The sequence below is a fragment of the Lepidochelys kempii genome, chromosome 6 (genome assembly GCF_965140265.1).
Source record: "Lepidochelys kempii isolate rLepKem1 chromosome 6, rLepKem1.hap2, whole genome shotgun sequence".
Classification (NCBI taxonomy): domain Eukaryota; kingdom Metazoa; phylum Chordata; order Testudines; family Cheloniidae; genus Lepidochelys; species Lepidochelys kempii.
Window position 1 is genome coordinate 1,486,950 of NC_133261.1, and position 19,460 is coordinate 1,506,409.

Consider the following 19,460-nt stretch of genomic DNA (forward strand, 5'->3'; position numbering starts at 1 on the left):
GAGCTCCAGGCTTCCGTCCTTGGTGAACTCCCACGGGGACAATCGGCGCAGGGGTAATATACCTGCCCGGGCATGGGTGTGTCACCGGATGGGGCTACAGTCCAGGGGCGGGGCCAAAGCATGTGGGTGGGGCCATGCTGGGGCCCATGTGCCTAGGGCTATAGGGGGCTGGTTAATGGATGCTGAGGGGTTGAGGGGAAGGTGTGAGGGGGCCCTGCATGATCGCAATCTCTCAGCACTGAGATGCAGCTGCTTCTGGGGAGGGGCAGCTGGGGAACCTTCTAGGGTAACCCTGAGACAGGACCTGGCTCCTGGACTGGACTGTGAGCTGGGGGGAGGCTGGTGGTGGACAGCCCACCCTGGGAGGTAGCCATGTGGGCTCTGTGGGTGGCGGCAAAAGCACCCCTCACTACCCAACCACAGCCCCTATGTCACCACGACCAGGAGCACCAGCCCCATTGCCATCAGTCCCGTCAGTCCCGTCCTACTCCTTTTCAGCACTGTCCCCGGGACCTGCCTCCTCCACCTCCTATCACAGCATCCCTGCCCAGCTCCCTCCATTGCTCCCCCCTGCCCGTGGGATGTAAGAGATGCAGAAGAGAGAGGGGTGGAGATCAACCGCTGACTGCCCATGGGCCTGAGTCTGCAGAGAGCCTGAGCCCATCGCTCGGAGAGGAGGGAGCTGCTCTGAATATGCCTCTAGGGGGCAGGACTGGGGCATCCAAACCACAGGCAGCTGGGCTTGGATCGCTGGGAGGTGGGCAGTCTCTGTGGGGGGGGGTGGTTTCCGGGTAGCCCCTTCTACAGCTCCACAGCACCCCCTGCACGTGATTCTGAAGGGGGATGCTGCACCCCCACGACTGGTGATCAAACATAAAACAGTTTTGCAGCAAGTTGTGGCCCTGGGCTCCAGGCCGCGTGTGTGGGTGGGATGCTGGGGAGAACGGAGGAGCCGTGTTGTGTGTGGAGTGGGGTGCAAGGAGTTGGCCAAACACCTCCCAAAGCAGGGGAAATGCTCATTAGGCCTGGGTTTTCCCTGGGGACTTGGGACTTTGCCGTGAACTAGGGCTTGGAGGGGAATCGGGTGCAGAGAAGAACCACAGAAAGGAACCGGGGGCTGGAATGAAAACTTTCCAGTGGGAGACAAAGCTGTTTAGTGTCTCCAAGAGAATCCGAGAAATATGGTGCTGGAAGGGACTTGGAGAGGGCACCAAGTCCCATGTTCAGCACTGAGGCAGGGCCAAGGAAACCTAGATCAGCCCTGACCGGTGTGTGTCCGACCTGCTCTCAAAATGTGCTCGGACATAGAGGAAGGGAATGTGCATAGAAGAGTTTTATGTCTACACTGAGCCCTGCTAGGTCCTCCCCCAAACCCACTAGCCCCCTGTCCCTCCCAGAGCTGGGGACAGAACCCAGGAGTCCTGCTCTAACCACTAGACCCCACTTCCCTCCCAGAGGCACGGAGAGAACCCAAGAGTCCTGGCTCCTCGCCCCAATCACTAGACCCCCCCTACCCACTCCCATCCTGGAACTGGGGATAGAACCCAGGAGCCCTGGCTCCCTGGGGCCCCTGCTCTAATCATTAGACATCACTTCCTTCCCAAAGCCAAGGAGAGAACCCAGGAGTTCTGGCTCCCTTCCCCCCAGCCCCACGTACCAGTGGCTATTCATATCCTCCCTTGTGGCTACAACCCCCCCAGTCCTGGGAGCCAATCTGCTTCGGGGTCAGAGCCTGGCTGCCGGGCAGGAGGAAATAGAAATGAGCCAAGGTTTTATTTTCATTTCCCTAGGATTAAATCTTGGACACAGGCGAAGCGAGCTGTGGGACAGGTAACGGGGGGCTAGCGACCATCCCTGGGGGCCAGAATCGCCCCCTCCAGTCTATCCCCCACCCCACGTCCCCCGACAACCCCCCTGAGATTTGAGTGGCTGGTTTCAAACTTGCAGCAGCTGGGGGGCACTGAAGGCAAACCCCGGCCACCCCCCGGCCTCTCGCTGGGGCCCGGCCCCCGCCCCACCAGCCCAGCCCCGTGGGTCCCCACGCAGCGAGCCGCGCCCGGCCGCCAAGCCCGAGAGCTGCTTGAAAAGTCCCGAGCGGCTGAAAATCCCGCTGCCCCCGGGGCTCTTGCGCCCGGTGGGGAGGGGGGCGCAGATGGCAGCGGGCTCTCCCCATGTGCGACTGCTGGGGACGCGTGGTTTCCTCTTGCAACAGAGACGGATATGAGTGGTGTTTAATGCCAGGGAGCCCGGACTCCTGGGTTCTCTCCCCAGCTCTGGCAGGGGAGTGGGGTCTAGGGATTAGAACCAGGGGAGGCTGGGAGCTCAGACTCCTGAGTTCTTTCTCCAGCTCTGGGAGGGGAGTGGGTCTCGTGGGTTCGAGCAGGGAGGCTGGGAGCCTGGACTCCTGGGTTCTCTCTCCATCGCTTGGAGGAAGGAGTGGGTTAGAATGGGGAGGGGAGCTGGACCCCCTGGGTTCTGGGTGCAGTGGGGCTGTGGCATGAGGTGCTGGCTAAAGAGAGTTTGCTCATTTCTTGGGGTGCTAGTGGGGACGGGGGGTGTCCCCAGTACACAAGGAGAGCCCTGGGGAACTCAGCACTCAAGAATTGGGATTAGGACCTGGAGTGTCCCAACCCTGCTCTGTGCCTCAGTTTCCCCCTCTGCCAACCCTTCTGTTTGAGCTCAGTGGGTGTGAGGGGGTTAATCCATTGGTGTCCTGTTGTTTCAGTTCTCCAACAGAGTTTGGCTTTAGTCCCAGCCCAGGAGGAGGGGAGATTGGTCAACCAAAGCCCAGCCTGTCACCCGCTGCATTATGGGAAATGCAAATAAGAAAGGGTAAGTGCTCCAGTCCCACCCAATTCAGGTGTAACCCATTCCAGAGCTGGGGCTAGAGTCCACGAATCCTGGCTCAGAGCCCCCCCCTCACTCGACCCCAATCCCCTGCCCCCTGCCCCCGCAGCTGGGATAGAACCCAGGAGTCCTGGCTCACAGGCCCCCTGCTGTGTGTCTCCCAGGCCGATCCCACCCCCCTCCTCGAAGCCAGCTCCAGAGGGGATGGTGGAGCGACTCCAGGAGGACGTCACCTGCTCCATCTGCCTGGACGTCTTGGAGGACCCCGTCTCCATTGAGTGTGGCCACAACTTCTGCCGGGGCTGCCTCGCGGCTCACTGGAGTGGGGTCTCGGCTTGGGGGTACCAGTGCCCCGAGTGCCGGGCTCCCTGCTCCAGGAACCAGATGACCCCAGACACACGTCTCAAAAGCCTGGTGGAGAAAATCAGAGACCTGCCACGTGAAGGGACGTTGAAAGCAACAGGGACAGCGAGCCCTGAGGTGAGTGCAGCCCTCCTGAGGCTGGTCCAGAGATGCAGCCACCTCTGGGGCGGGGCGGGGGGGGGGGGGAACAGCTGCATGTTTGCTCCCTGCAGCACGGTGTCCCCTATCTCCACGCTGGGGCCCTGGGGTCAGGGGGAAGGCCGGCTAAGGGGATTGCTGTGTGCCTTTAGCAACCGGTCAGGTCCCTGGGCTGCTAAGGGGGGAGCTGGGCACTCAGGGCTCAGACCTGCTGATAAGAAATTAAACCCCTAGCTAACAGGCTGTGACTCCAGACAGGGGGCCCCGGTGAGGGGACATGGACTAGCTGGAAGTGGGGGGGAGAGGATGGGACACGGGGCCTTTCCCCTCTAGAGGGCACTGTTTTGGATGGTGGGACTGGCTGGTCCAGGGGGTGGGAATGGGGCTCTGATCCGGGGGAGAAGGGACTCACCAGCTCAGGGGTGGGGTCCCAGCTCTGATCCTGCTCTGTCCCTGCAGCCGGGGCCGGGGGCTCGGCCAGAGGCGGGGCGCCCGGTGCAATTGGTGTGTGTGGATGAGAAAGGGGGCCTGACCTTGGACGAGGAGGCCCTGAGCCACTGCCTGGAGCAGGGTGGGGTGGGGGATGCCCCCGTCTGCCTGGTGTCCATCATCGGGGAGCAGCGCCGGGGCAAATCCTTCCTGCTGAACTACCTGCTGCGTCGTCTCCAGAGCCTGGTGAGTGCAGCCCTGATCCCCTCCCAGGACCAAGGAGATAACCCAGGAGTCCTGGCTCCCGCCCCCCCCGCTCTAACTCACTAGACCCACACTTCCCGTGCCAGAATTGGGGACAGAACCCAGGAGTCCTGGCTCCTGCCCCCCCTGCTCTAACTCACTAGACTCCTACTTCCCATGCCAGAATTGGGGACAGAACCCAGGAGTCCTGGCTCCCAGCCCCCCAGCTCTAACCCACTAGACCGTCTAGACCCTTGTCTGTGTGTCTGTGTCAGCCTGAGTCTGCCTGTCCATCATCTTTCCAGTGCGCTGGTCCCCATGCTACTTGCCTGCTAATAAAATACCCACAGTCCCCCGACCCCCTGCACTAATTGCCCCGCCCCCCATGTCTTCTTCTTCCCCCCCCCCGCCAGGATGTGAAGGATGGATCCTGGATGGGCCGGGAGGAGGAGCCCCTGGAGGGGTTCGAGTGGCGAGTTGGTGCCCACAGAGTCACCAAGGGGGTGTGGGCGTGGAGTCAGCCCTTCTGGGTCCCCTCCAAGGGAGGCCAGGTGAGTGGGAAGAGGGGTGAGGAAATGGGGTGGGGGGATGAGTGACCGCAGCAGATGTCTACTTGGGGGAGCAGAGCAGACAGAGGCTGGGTGGGCTCAGAGACCGGGGCCTGGGATGGGAGGCAGGGAACACAGTGCCCCCCAGGGGCTGGGTCTCACTGGGTGCTGGGGCATGTGGGGGGCAGAGTGGGGAGCTGGCATGAGACACTGGCCTGTGGCTCCCCCCCCAGGTGGCCGTGCTGCTGGTCGACACCGAGGGCTCCATGAACATTGCCAGAGACACGGAGACCAGCGTGAAACTCTCCGCCCTCTCCATGCTGCTTGGCTCCTACCAGGTAGGCAGTAGGGGGCGCTGTGCCGCAGGGAGCGGGGCAGGGCTCAGCAGGGGGCGCTCTCCCATTGCAGCCAGGGCCGGCCCCAATGCCCCAGGTTGGCACTAGGGGGCGCTGTGCTGCGGGGAGAGGGTCGTGCTGGTTTCTGTCTCTAACCCTGTCCTCTCTGATGACTTGCAGATCCTGAATGTTTCCAGCCAGCTAAAGGACCCCGATCTAGAGTATCTGGAGGTGAAGCGGGAGGAGGGCAGGACGTGGTGCCATTCTCCTAGAGCCCCAATGGGGTAGTCTGCCCATTCTGCAGCTGGGGAAACTGAGGCCCAGAGAGAATCAATGACTTACCTGAGGTCACATGGGGAGTCTGTGGAACAGCCAGAGTTAGAACCCAGGAGTCCTGGCTTCCAGCCTGCCCTCCCCCTGCTGTTTTAACCACTAGACCCCACTCCCCTCCCAGAGCTGGGGAGAGAACCCAGGAGTCCTGGGGCCGAATTCAGCAGGGTCTGGAATTCGCCCCTGCCCGAGCTCCATCCTGACTGAGAACACGGGTGTTGCCAGGACTCTGAGAAGTCTCAATATTTGGCATCTTGGTCTATTCTGCTCCTACCGTCGGTGGGCACGGGGGCAAAGAGAGCCCCTGGCATGGGGCAGGGGGGAGGGGAACCTTGACTTGCAGTTCTGCTCTTTGGCCACTAGGTGTCTCTGCAGCAGAGGGGGAAAGCCCTGGGACCCCGGGGAACAGACCCAGACCAAGCTGGAGGGGCTGCTTTGTGGGTGGGTGGGTGGGTGGCAGGGGGGTGTTTGTTGGTAGGATTTCCACCCCCAGCTGCCACCAGGGCACACGCTGTCTCCCTGCCCCAGGGATCTCAGCAACCTGTTCCCTCTGCTCTGCAGATGTTTCTGCACGTGGCCGAGGAGGTGGGAAAGGAATACGGGCTGGAGTCCATTCAGGTGAGACGACTTTCCCCCCCCATCCCCCCACCCTGCCCCATGCAATCTCCTCGCCCCACTGCATGGGATGCTCCTGCCCCAGCCACTTCCTGCCCCACACCCGAGGGGTTCAGCCTTCCCCTCCTGAGATTGTCCTGTCTCCCCTGCAGCAGCTAGACCTGCTGGTGCGGGATTGGAGCAACTCCTTGGTCCTTGGAACGGACGGTGGGAAGGAGCATCTGAGAGACGTCCGACAGGTGAGTGTGGGGCTTGACAAGGGGCCTTTGCCCTCTGCGGGGTGCTGGCTCTGATCCGGCCCCAGGGCAAGGGCCTGGCTGGCTCAGGGGAGCAGGGAATGGGTCCCGGAGTATTTCCCTCCATTGATGTCTCACTTTGCTAATTCCCCTGGCTCTGGCAGATGCTGGCGGCGTCTTGCAAACACCCGAAGGCCTTGGAAGCGCTGACCAGAAGCAAAACCCGCTGTTACCTGATGCCCTTCCCTGGCAAGTGGATCATGACTGGAAGCCAGGGATGCCTGAGAGGTAACGGACCCTGGACAGCGGCTCTGAGCCTGCACGACGGGGCGTCTCCGTCTCTGCCGGGGAACGGGCCGTGGGGGGACGCTCCGGCTCTGGGTTCATTGCCATGTCCCTCCCCTTTGCAGACATGGATGAGGATTTCCGGGACAGCCTGAGGGACTACGTCACCGGCCTGGTGGCCTCAGCCGGTCAACACATCTGGAGGAACCGGCACGGGGCGCTGGTGACCGGGTCACAGCTCGCTGCCAAGATAAAGGTGGGGATTGGCCAGCTGGGCATGGGGTCTCAGTAATTGACGCTCTCCCCTGGCAGTCAGCGCTGGCCCCAGTACCTCATGGTGGCACTAGGGGGCGCTGTGCTGAGGGGAGCGGGGTGGGGGCTTCGCCCTTTTTGCTGAACTTTTGTTAATTAAGAATGAGGGTTGTATTTATAGCCTAGCAGAATCCCAGCTTGGATGATTCTACTGAGCCTTCCTAAATCATCCAGGGAAGTTCTTCATTTCCCCCGCCAAACTGATTCCCACTGTTGTCTTATGTCCGTTCCCCAGCTGCCCTGCCCCAGAGGTGGCTGCATCTCAGCGCCGGGCGAGCCATCCCCATGTTCCCACTTTTCTAAGCCCTGTGGAGTCTGTATTGTGATTTCTTGTGCTTTCTTTGCAGAAATTCTCTGATCTGATGAAGAAACGTTGCTTCGGCTTCTCCTCTCCCGCTCAGGTACCTTCTCTGCCTGTTTCTGCCTCTGACCTGATCAAGGGGTGTGTCCCTCCTCCTGAATTCACTTCCGATGTAAAACTGTAGCCTACTTTCGTCTTTTTCTGCTGCCTCACCGAAAGGTGGCTGCATCTCATGTCGGGCAAGCCATCTCCGTGTCGTGTTGCTGGGAGGCTATTCCCCAGCTGCTCCCCGCCCCCCAACCCCAGAAGTGGCTGCATCTCAGCACTGGGTGAGCCCATCCCTATGCAGTGTTGTGTGTGGCTGTTCCCATATGCTGCTCCCCAGAGGTGGCTTCATCTCAGGAGTGTGTTGACACTTGTTGAAAAATGTTTGTTTTTTTTCCCCATGCAGAGAAATTTGAGTTTCCAGCGAAATATCAAAAGCTGAAATACTTTGATCTGGTGTCTAATGGGAATTATAGTTTGGCTCTGCATGCTCCCTTTTCTCTCCATAAATCAGCTCTCTGGTCAGACTGCAGCTCCCATGATGCACTATAGAGGAGGGAGATGGTGCATCATGGGAGTCCCTGGCTGTGGAGCATCATGGGGCTTGTAGTTTGGGTGCCTGGCTTCAGGCTGAGCTGCCATGGTGGCTCATGGGAGTTGTAGTTTCACACTGGCTAGTGGCATCGCTCTGTTACATGAGGTTGCTGCAGTTGCTAGGTGGAGACAGGGCCCCATAAACTTGCGGCTCACCCCGGCCTTGTCCTCCCTCTGCAGATGGCCATCACCTTCCACAACCAGAGAGTCCTGGACAGGGCCAGTGCAGACCACGCTGTGTTTCTGAAGGAGAAGGTGAGTCTGTGCGGCGGGGGCCCCTGTGCCCCAGCCAGGGGAACTCCAGAGAACCGTCTTGGCCAACCCCACTGGCTGTTGGCTTCATGTAGGAGAGGGGACCTCATATCTCCAGCTTCCAGGATGACTATAGAGATGGGAGGCTCAAACTCCTGCACCGGGGTTGGGGGTGGGGGGAATAAGTTTGCCCTGTGGCCAGCTGCAGTAGTGGAGGTGTCATGGCCCAGGTGGTGAATGGGCTGGACCCGGAGTCGGAACTCCTGGGTTTTGTCCACGGTGCTGCCACAGATTCCCCTGGGTGAGTCAGTGAGTCTCTCTGGGCTTCAGTTTCCCCATCTATCAAAGGGGGAGAATGATCCTGCCTTGGCGAGTGTTTGCCTGTGAGCTTTTTGGGTTCGTGTCCCTCACCTGGCGCGAGGGGGCCCCCATCTCAGTCCAGGTCTGTACCGTGCCTTGCGCGAGGGGGCCCCCCATCTCAGCTGGGGGAGCAGGGTCCGTGCAGCACTTGTCCCTTCTAACGCTCTTGGCCGTCTCCTCTCCCGGCGGGCGCAGGACGGCGACTCCCGGACCCTGATCTCCTGCCTGAAGGTGCGGCCGGGCAAGATGGCGGAGCTGTTCGCGGAGCGGCGCGGGCAGTTGCTCTGGCGGTGCCAGACGGACATGCGGGAGCCGGCGCCGGAGAAAGCGGCCCAGCTGACGGAGCTGGAGGAGGAGTTGACAGGGGAGGCCGAGACCTTCCTGCAGAGCTACGGGAAGCGCTTCAAGAAATTCGTCATCGCGGCGGGCGTGGGCGCGGGGGCGCTGGTGCTGGCCCCGGTGGGCGGCGCTGCCGGCATCGGGATCGCTGCCGCTGCTCTCGGCATGGCTGAGGCAGCAGCCCTTGGTGCTGGCGTGGGTGCCGTGGCCGGGGTTGTCGTGGGCGGGGGCGTGGGCGGGGGAGTTGGTGGGAACATCGCCCAGAAGGATAGGCAGAGGGCCAAGGCTGCTGTCGGCAGGAGGGAGGAGGAGGACGGCACTGAGGATCTGTCTGAGGACACACCCCTGATCTGATCAGTGCCCCCCACCCCAATCTAGGGCTGAGGAATGGGGTGACGGGTCTGCCGCGTGGCACAGACATGTTTCCCACAAGCCTCCCCAGAGCGGGGAGCCTTCGCCCCCAGATTCTAAGAAGGGACCTTTAGATCCTCTTGTCTGACCTGCTGTGCCACCCAGCTGGAGAATGCCGCCCACTTCCCCCTGCATTGGGTCGGATATCTCCTGTTGGACTAAATCATCTCCCGGAAAGGCGTTCAGTCTGGCTCGGAAGCCAGAAGAGATGGAGAAATCACGGATTTCTCGAGGAGCTGGTCCCGCGGGTGAATGACCTGCGCTGTGAGAAATCCAGTGCCTCATTTCCAATGGGAGTTTGTCTGGCTTTAACTTCCAGCCCTCGGTTCTTGCTCTGCCTTCCTTCGATGTTGCAGGGCCACTCCGCTGCAACACGAAGTGCTTGGAAATGCCCCGTCGATGGTCATGTCCCGAGATCACCCGCTGGGGGTGACCATGGGCGCCTGGCTTATTTCCTACAACAGCAGTCCGGTGATGCCGTCCTGGGGGATTGATCTTCAGCCGCCCCTCTGAGCGGGAAAGTGGGTCCAGGGGAGAGGGCACAGGAAGACGTGGGTTTCCTGCTCTACCATGGACTTCTTCTGTGACCTTGGCCAAGTCACTTCGTTACTCTGTGCCTCAGTTTCCCATCTGTATAATAAAGATAATAATGCATTGAAAGATCGTGAGGGGTTTGAGCTCTACTGAGAGAAAGCGCTCTGCAAGAAACAGGCATCATAATTTATTCCAAGGGAGGGCTATAAAACCTTCCGAAGCTAAAGGAAATCGACACCGGTGAACTTCACCATTATTGTAGAGAACTCTACTGGGCCTTCAAGGCAACCATGGTCTTCCTCCTGGATCTCTCAGCTCTTTTAGACATGGTGGGCCCAGGGTATGAAGTGCCTTGAAGATCAGGCTGAGACCATGAACTTGATTCAATATTGTAGCTCAGACATGGCCAGGTGGGCATAGGGCCCCTATGTCCCACCATCTTCTTAATATTTCACCTAAGGGGGTCGTGTGCGGGTTCTGCCGAATGGTGGGAACCAGTCGCTTGTCACGGCTATTGCCAGATGGTTGTATGAGTAACGGTTTTAGAGCCAGGTCCCCAGTAGGATATTGAGTTCTGAATCTTCTGGGAGTCAAACGTGAGGCTGGGAGCTGACCTGGTCAACGTGAGAACAATGCACATCCGTGGAGGCAGCCTCTGCTTGCTGGCTTGACAAGATGCAGGCTGGCCATCTACAGAGACAAACCAACCCCAAGGGAATGCTCAGGAGAGGGGGGCCCTGGGCTCGCAGACAGGAGCTTGTGACTGGAGAAGAGCAGAAGAAATGGCCCATTACAGAGGAGTGACTTTGCCAGCAGGGGGAACAGGGGATCCCAGCTCTCTGGACTGGACAAGTGCTGTGAGAACCAACCAGCGGGAGAGTTTGACTGTAAACCTGGGAGGGATGGGGGGGCTGTCATAAATAGGGGGAAGGGTAGCAAACTTTATGTATCCTTGGCAACTGTACTGGATTGCCTTACCTGTAAGGGGTTAAGTAGTTCAAATAACCTAGTTGGCACCTGACCAGAAGGACCAATAAGAAAAGAAAATACTTTCAAATCTGGGGGAGGATTTGTTTGTTGTTGTTGTTCCCTCTCTGGACACAGGGAGAAGGTACAACATCTCCTGAAAATATACCTGGAATAATCCATCTAAATCCACAGAAATTGTAAGTAGGGCAAGGAAATGCGTTAGGTTATCTTTTGTTTTAGCTTGTGAATTTTCCTATGCTACAGAGCTACTTTTATTCCTGGTTTTTTTATAACTGTGAAGCTGAGCCCAGCGGGGAGTCCTCTGTATTTTAAGTCTTTTTATTACCCTGTAAAGTTACCTTTCATTCTGATGTTGCAGGTGTGATTCCTTTATTTTTTTTCTTTATAAATAAAGTTCTTCTTTTAAGAATCTGATTGATTTCAGTGTCCTGAAGACAAAGGGTCTGGTCTGTGCTCACATTGCTAAAGCAATTGGTTGGTATAGTATTCTCAAGTCTCCCCAGGAAAGGGGGGGATATTTTGGGGGGATAGCGATTCCAAGTGACCCTTCCCTGAATTTTTGTGTAAATCACGTGTCGGTGGCAGCAATACTGACCAAGAACAAGGAAAGTAATTTGTGCCTTGGGGAAGTTTTAACCTAAGATCGTAGAAATAAGCTTATGGGGTCTTTCATGCAGGTCCCCACATCTGTACCACAGAGTTCAGAGTGTGGGGGGGAACCCTGACAGGGGCGTAGGTGGTCCGGCCTAGCTGTCACAACGGGGCCAAGGCCTGCCCACCAGGGACGGGCGTCTCCAGGCAGGAGTTGGAGGAATCACAAGGCCAGGTCCCATAGACAAGAGTCCAGGTCACAGTCAGGCTGGAGTCGGAGACCAGAGATCGGGAGACAAAGCAGAGTCTGGCGCTGCAGCAGGCCAAGGTCTGGGGTTGCCCGGCCAATTTCCTGGGGCAACCCCTGGAGGTTAAGTAGGGGCAGCTGACCAATCAGAGGGCTGCAGGGTACTGTCATGCTGGATCTTGTGGGCGGTACTTCCTGTGACGCCTACTCCCCACAGTGCTCCCTGGCTGTGCCTCAGCCTGGCCCCCAGTGGCACTGTGGGAATGTCAGCTGCCCTGGACTCTGCAGACCTGGGTTCTAGTCCCCAGGTCCTCACAAAACCTGCCTGAGGGCGAGGTGTGCAGGCGATCCTGGAACTGAAGTGGAGCAGGGGAGCTCTGTTTCCATGGAGGCAGCAGATCGGCGTGCATTGTGGGTGTGCTGAAGGCAGGTGACTGGGCCCTGGACTGTAATGGGATCAGGCATGTAAGTTGCCAGCCTGCAGTGAGATACAGAGGGGTTTGCAGAGCACCTGGTGTGATAGGGTCCCTTGAATGTAACCTGGAACTGGGGTATTGCTGAGTCCCTTGAACCAGGGCTTTCTCTCACCCTGTGTTGCTCTTGCTAAGCCACAAACCTCTGCCACATACCGCACTCACACAGACGTCCACAGGCAAGGACCCACCCTGCTGAGTTACATGAATACTTCTCCCCGTTCACTCATGAACTAACAATAAAGATGCTCCAGCCAATTCCCGCCCCCAGTCTACAATCCCAGGGCTGTACCATCTTGCCCTGCTCAGAAGCCTGACCAGTGTAAGTTTATAACCCAGTCCACCCCTCCCTCAGTGCGGAGAGGGCATGCACCAGCTCTTGTTCCTGAGCAGATTTCCCAGGCACTACAAGCAAATCCCACTGGTTTAGGTAAAATATAAAACCTGTTTATTAACTCCAGAAAGACAGGTTTGAAGTGATTATAAGTAATAAGTGTCAAAATTGATCAAAGTAATAATAAATAAAAATAATAAAATTGATTATAAGTAATAAGATCAAAATTGGTTTCCTAAGAAATAAAAGTAAAATCCCGATCTGAGTTCTATAAACTAGACAGGATTTGAATCAAGCCGTGTCTCACCCTGATGGTCTCGTTCCTTACTACACAGGCTGGGATTTTCCGGTCCAGCCTGGGCCCACCTCCCCAGTTCAGTCTTTGTTCTCCAAGCGTGTTTCCAGGTGTTCAGTTGGGGGTGGGGGCGGGGAGGAGAGTGAGGCCAAGTGATGATGTCACTTCCCCACTTTTATAGCTTCTTCCAGCTTGCTGGAAAGAGCCTTTGCTATGACATGAGTCAAGCAGCCTCCATTGTCTGCGTGCTCTCTCTGAGAAGTCTCCATTGTATACGGATCCTGGGATAATCCTTGGGAGTGTGGATTCCTTTAATGGGCCATCAGCATGTCTGGCTGCTCTGCTGTTGCACCTGAAAGGCTGGTTGTGGGTGTTCCCAACCTCTCAACATATTTCAGTCACGCACACAGAGCAAAACTTCATAACTTCCCATCCAGAGACAGCACACACAGTCCAACCGGGTATTAATGTTCAACAGATCAAGACTTTTAAAGTGATACCTCACAAGGCAGACTTTGTACAAAACATCATAATTATCTGACCATGGTGATTATGGGGGTGCCAGGGTGTTGCTTTGAGGCTCAGCGTGCCACACTGGGTCTGCAAGTTGCCAGTGGAAAGCAAGAGTATCCCCTGGTGGGCACAGACAGGGCTCCATCCTGCTGGCAGCAGAGGGTGGTGATTACCCGTGGACACCCCGGGAAACCCCAAACCAGCATCACAGTTATTCCATGGGAAGTTGGTGTGGGAAGTGCAGGGCTGGGTGATACGCTCACGGAGATGCCCTGCTGCATTATGGAACAGCTGAAGTTTTCTGAGTGGCGGAGCCTTGGGGTGACACATTGCTGCAGCCCAGGGGAGAGGCGATGGCGTAAATAACCAAAGCTAAGTCATCATCGGCCAGGATGGGTGACGGCTCGTAGGCAGCCGGAGATGATTGACAGCGCAACTTGCAGGTGCTGGTATGCAAGAGCTCAGCATCAGGGAGGAATCCAGGAAGGGTCCTAGATGACGGAGTCTGCAGTAGGGCTGAGGGGTCAGCTTCGGCCAGGTTTTCAGAGGGGTAAGTTTGCTTTGCCGTAAAGCCTTAATTCCTGGATTTTAGAAGATTAGTTTTGCTTTGCCTCAACTCTGCAGTTCCTGGAGTTCAGAGATTTAAATCCAGGGGCATCCAGTGTTCAGGAATGGTCTGAAACAGCCTGAGGCAACCTTAACGCTGGTAGTGATGTGTTGGGGGAAGAAGCGTGCGGCTTTGCTCTGTTCCTCACTCCTGCATAGAGCGGGATATTTGCTTTGGCGCGAGGAAAGGGTGGATTATGGGTTATATCAGAAGGAATTCTGGACCTTTGACCCCAAGTGCCAACAATTCTCTGTCAGCAGAGAGTACCTCACAGTACTAATTTAGGAAACAAACTTGATATCTTTTTGTGATGAGATGACAAGGTGGGGTGATAAAGGTCATTGTGTTGACAGAATAAACGCATGCTTCTGTAAGGCATTTGACTTGCACCAAACGCCATTTGGATTAAAAAGCTAGAATGATGCAACATGAACTTGGCCCACCATAAATGGATTAAAAACTGGCTAATTGATAGGTCTCGGAATGTAATTGTAAACAGGAAACCTGCTGAGCGGGTGTGTTCCTAGTGGGGTACTGCAGGGAGCAGTTCAGATTGTACCCTGGGTATGTCTCATATACATCTAGGACCAAAGAATGCAGGCCCTACTTACAGGCTGGGGGACTCAATCCAGCAGGGCGGTGTCTCGGAAAAACATTTGTGGGGTTGTGGTGAATAATCAGCTGAACGTGAGCTCCCAGTGTGATGCCGTAGCCAAAAAGGCTAATGTGATCCTGGGAATGCATAAAGAGGGGATTATCAAGCAGGAGGAGAGAGGTTATTTTCTCTCTGTATTTGGCCCTGGTGCAACCGCTGTGGGAATCCTGTGTCCAGTTCTGGTGCCCACAATTCAAGAAGGATGTTGATAAATTGGAGAGGGATCAGAGAAAAGCCACAAGAATGATTGAAGGATTAGAAAACCTGCCTTCGAGTGATAGACTCAAAGAGATCAGTCTACCCATCTGAACAAAGAGACGGTTAAGGGGTGACTTGATCCCAGTCTGTCAGTATCTCTGTTTAATAACAGGCTCTTCAGACTAGCAGAGGAAAGGTCTAACACGATCCAATGGCTGGAAGTTGAAACGAGACAAATTCAGACTGGAAATAAGGTGTAAATTTTTAACAGGAGATTAACCACTAGAACAATTTACCAAGAGTCGTGGTGGGTTCTGCATCACTGGCATTTTTAAAAACCAAGATGACATGTTTTTCTGAAAGCTCCGCTCTCGGAATGATTTTGGGGAAGTTCTCTGACCTGACTAGACGATCACAAGGTTCCTTCTGTCCTTGGAATCTAGGAATCTATGAGTTCACTGTGAAAATTTCCCACAAGGCTGTGATACCAGGCTATCTACCCACAATGCAGGACCCTTCCCACAGACCCACAGACCCAAGTGATATTAACAGCATGGCTGAAAGGTAAAGTCAGCCAAGATGCCAGTAGCGGAGATGCATCCAGGGACTGCATCCTGCTGTTCAACTTTCCCCTGTTCTGGGGCGGATCCATCGGCCAATAGCTCAGCAAAGGATCCTGTGACACTTCACCCCATATTCTTCCCAGTGATATTATTATATGAGTATGACATAATCATAATGTATTTTATGCAAGATAAGTCATGTGAGGTGTCATTGGAAAGGTTATGGTTTGCTGAATATGTTTATCCTACTTGAATGCATGTATCATGTCTGTCTCTGAAGTTAGAAATATTTCTATGTATCTGTATTTGAAATGTGTTTTCACCTGGGGAATGCCCACTAGACAAGCTGTTTTCACTCTTGATATTCAGTGGGGAAGGGCCTATTCAGTGCAATGGCACATTAGGAGAACAATAGGTCTTAGGAGAAGCTTATCTCCCACCTGGGGAGCCTTCCTGAGGACGCTACAGACAGCCTCCAAGTAATGGCTGCTGTGACCCTACAGGGACATGTGACCAGGTCACCTGGTGCTGGAGTCCATCTTGGGATGTCAGTCTTTTTCCACTGACTGGCGTGGGAACCAAGCTTTGAAACGAAAGATTCCCACCATATGCAAAAGCAATATAAGGCAGGGGAGTGACATCATCAAGGTTCTTCACTGACTCCCTCACCCATGGAGACTCCTGGAAACACCTGAGGAACAAAGACTGAACCGGGGGAAGTGCTGGACCCAGGCAAAAGGGCTTTTTAGCCTGTGAATGGAACACCTGGGAATTGCAAGCTGCAAGGAAGTGCAGCTGGCCCCTTAAGAATCTGCAGCCTGTTTGTATCATCTCTTAGGGTGATAATTTGCAATTCATCTCCAAACTATTTAGTGTATTAAGCTTAGTTTGTATTTTTTGTTTATTTGCTGGGAAATCTGCTTCGATCTGTTTGCCGTCCCCTATAATCACTTAAAATCTTTTGCAGTTGTTAAACTTGCTTTTGCTTTATCTAAAACCTGTGTGTGGGAGTCATAACTTGGGGCAGAAAGCAGTTGCATATTCCTCTCCACATTGAGGGAGGGGGTGAATTTCATGAGCTTATGCTGTACATTTCCTTGTACAGTGCAAGACAGGATAATTTTTGCGTTTATACTCCAAAGGGAGTGTGTGCCTTTGGAATTGGGAGATGCCCTAGCTGTAGCCTTCTCATGCAGGGGCTGGTCAGAGCGTCTGCATGTAATTGCAGCTGCAGGCTGGAGACTGGAGAGGGCTTTGCAAGTTGTCCCAGCAATACGGTGTAGAAGGGAGCCCAGGCAGGTGGGTCAGGGAGGCTCAGTGGTACCCCAGTTCCAGGTGGCACCCTAAGGGGAGGAACCCGTCACAGATCCTACATGATTGATATGCACTAGGTTTAAAAGCCTGAAAGGTCAGAAAGCTCCAAAATGGACACCTGTGTAAAGAGGGAAAATAGGAATTAGAAATGTCAGTCTGGTGTTTCTTGGGTGATGGACACGACCCCCAAGAGAAAACCTCAGGAAGTTTGTGTGGAGAACCCTAGCTGACAAATTATGGCAGTTAGCCAACCTTCTCCCATCTGCAAAGTTCTGAAAGGAAGAATCTAGGAACGTCCGTAACCCGTGATTGATCCTGAAGTTAAAATCCCACAAGAAGAGATATACGGTGTATTCCTGTTTCTCTGAAACCCTGTTATCCAAACCTCTGCATTATCTGAGTCCCTTCCTTGACCCCCAGCATGAAACACCTGTCCTCTGCAGCATGATCTCATGTATCTCATGCTTGGGGACCAGGAAGGGATTTGGACAATGTGGAGGTCCAGATAAGAGAGCAGAGACCCCCCAGCCAGGAATAGAAGGAGGACGATGACCCGCTCCAGACATGTGGGAGGCCACCCTGTTACTGAACGGCTCCTGCCCTCTGGCTTATCCAAACTCCCAATAAACTGAATAAAATCCATGTCCCACCCAGGCTATTCAGATAATCGGGAGTTGACTGTATCCTGTTGCAAAGAATGAAACTACATGAGTCAGCCTGTGTTTCTCTCTCACTGTAAAAAGGATGATAGCTAAAGAGAGAAGTGGTTCAACTTGATTGGCCACCTGTTACTAAATATGAAAATTTGTCGCCTGACTTGCCCTCAAAGACGCATCCAGAGACCCTTGAAGGGAACTTGTGCCGAAATCTAGTAAGAACCGTACAGCCGCTGCCAGCACCAGCTGAAGTGTAGACGAACCCAGCGGAACTAAAGCTCCATCTAGGTGTAGAGGCTGAGTTGGAAAATCCACATCTAGGTCACAGACAGGTACCGATGGCTTGTTTTCTGCATGTAATTCCCTTCTACTCCAACACTGTATGGGCTATCCTCTGTTTAACTACTTACATGTTTAGGCTGTGAAGTCTGAGGATGGCTTAAGGGCGTAATGGGTTTATACTTTGCCAGCCAAACGCTGTCCTAAATGTCAAGAAATATTTTAAGGAGAGCGGGTTGAGAACTTTTTGTTAAACGAATTTTGACTGAAAAAGGGCTTTTGGACCAAAATGAAAATGTTTGTTTTTGTCCAAAAAACTTGTTTTCCTGACAAAAATAAAACCGAATATGAAACAATTCCCATTTTTATAAAAATTATGTTCCTTTTCTCTCATAGTCGAAAAGTGTCTGTCTGTCCATCAGTCAGAGAGTGAGAGAGGTGGGGGGAGGTTAATTTAAAAAGTGAGGGAACGGAGAGAAACGGAATGATTTTGAAAGGAAATGAAAATGGTCATGTCACCATTTTTGTGCTGACGAGGTGACTGAGCCATTTGTTGAGAGAGGGCAGCACAATATTCTCCTAAGAGGATCACACGGGACCCACAGACAGTTCACAGAGAGTCTGTATCCACTGAAAGCAAAGCTATTTCCTCTAACGTAGCTTCCGTATAAAGAAGTGAAACCTTCTTGCTGGGAATGGGTTGGAAGGGATGTCACAATGCTGTTTGCACAGTGTTCTGTTCTGTGTATGATGCGACCACTGGGAAGACCTCATCTGTAATCCGGCACCTGTCTATTCAGCTTAACAACGGGGAGGCTCAGGGGAGCCTGAAGCCCATCTGAAAGTACCTACAAGGAGAATAGAAATGAGATCTTAGAGGCCTCGTCCATCGCTTTGGTCTGATGCAGCCCATTGGCTGGAAGTTGAAGCTAGACAAATTCAGACTGGAAATAAGGTGTCAGTGTTTAACAGTGAGAGTCACTGCCCATTGGCATGGCTTACCAAGGGGCGCAGGGGATTCTCCATCACCGACCACAGTTTTTCTAACAGATCTGCTCTAGTTGAACCAGGAATTAGTTCCTGGACATTCTCTGGCCCGAGTTATAAAGGAAGCTCAGGCTAGGTGATCACCAGGGTCCCTTCTGGCCCAGGGATCTGTAAGCCTATGTTGCAGCAAGAGGGCTCTGTGCTGGGCCAGGTGCAGAGAGGGGATGCTGGGATGCTCAGGGGGACAGAGAGCCCATCTTGTGGGAGGAGACTCAAAGAGCCTGGCTCATTCAGCCTAATGCAAGGATGAGAGGGGCTGTAGACATGGGGGCAGAGGGATGCCAAGAATGGGGAAGAGCCATGGAAGCAGAAGGACAATGGGGGCTGGCCCAATCGAGGTGGGAAAGGAGAAGGTGGCTCCCAGCCCCCAGAGAAGGCAGTTTCTGGAAAAGCCTCCCTGTGGGGTTGCGGGGGAGGGGCAAGAAACCCAGCTTGTCTGGAGAAGGAGGTTGAGAGGAAGCAGAAGTCACTCGGGACTGGCGTCTGCAGAGAGTTCGGTGCTGTGCTGCTATGGTCCCAGACGTGGAGATGTAGCCTGAGAAACCCCTGTTGGAGCAGTGCAGGGTCGAGCCCTTTCTAGATAAAGGCTCCGATTCTTTCTTCTCCCATGTTCACCGGGAGGCTGACTGGGGAGTGCCTGCAACAGGCTGCCATGGGGCGGCACTAAGGAGCAATCTCCCAGATTGAAACACCCCTGAATTCTGCCCCCTCAGATCCGGGAATGAGGGGTTCCTAGTTTGGGGGAAAGTGTCCACAGAGACTGGGAGCTGCAAGTTGTTATTGCCGCAGTGAGAGGTGTTCGTTGTGTGGCTGTCTGGGGAGAATGAAGGGGCACCTGGAGCCCCTGGCATGGGGGGCAGATGGATCCCCTTGCATAGGGGTAGGGGCAAATGGGGGCACAGGGAGTGCCTGTTGTCGGGGGAAGGGAGCACACAGAGCCCTGGCTGCTCCCTGTAAGTGACTCTCTGTTACCCTGTATTTCCCCCATTATTATTTGTTTCCTTGCTGGCTGGGCACTCACCCCTTCAAGGTGTCAGCGTGTTGCCCCCACCCAGATGCTGGGACCCAGCTGAGACCGAGGGTCTGCAGTGCAGGGACATGTTCATTGCTCCCAGCGACCGGCTCTCTGATCTCCAGCAGCCAGGGGCTCTGTGTCCCCCCCATTCTCCCCGTTTCTGGTT

General features: G+C 54.8%; 2 protein-coding genes across 2 annotated transcripts in view; both read left to right on the forward strand.

Moving 5' to 3' along the window:
- The window catches only part of LOC140912223 (prostasin-like), a 133,540-nt gene that overhangs the window by 54,564 nt on the left and 59,516 nt on the right, over positions 1-19,460 (forward strand).
- On the forward strand, positions 1,786-8,926 carry LOC140912300 (RING finger protein 112-like). The gene is made up of 14 exons (XM_073346518.1): positions 1,786-1,830; positions 2,726-2,832; positions 3,012-3,327; positions 3,808-4,023; positions 4,434-4,571; positions 4,802-4,906; positions 5,084-5,134; positions 5,795-5,851; positions 6,001-6,087; positions 6,249-6,372; positions 6,495-6,625; positions 7,029-7,082; positions 7,802-7,876; positions 8,429-8,926. Exons 2-14 carry the CDS (start codon positions 2,810-2,812, stop codon positions 8,924-8,926), a joined length of 1,875 nt encoding a protein of 624 aa, XP_073202619.1. The 5' UTR covers positions 1,786-1,830; positions 2,726-2,809.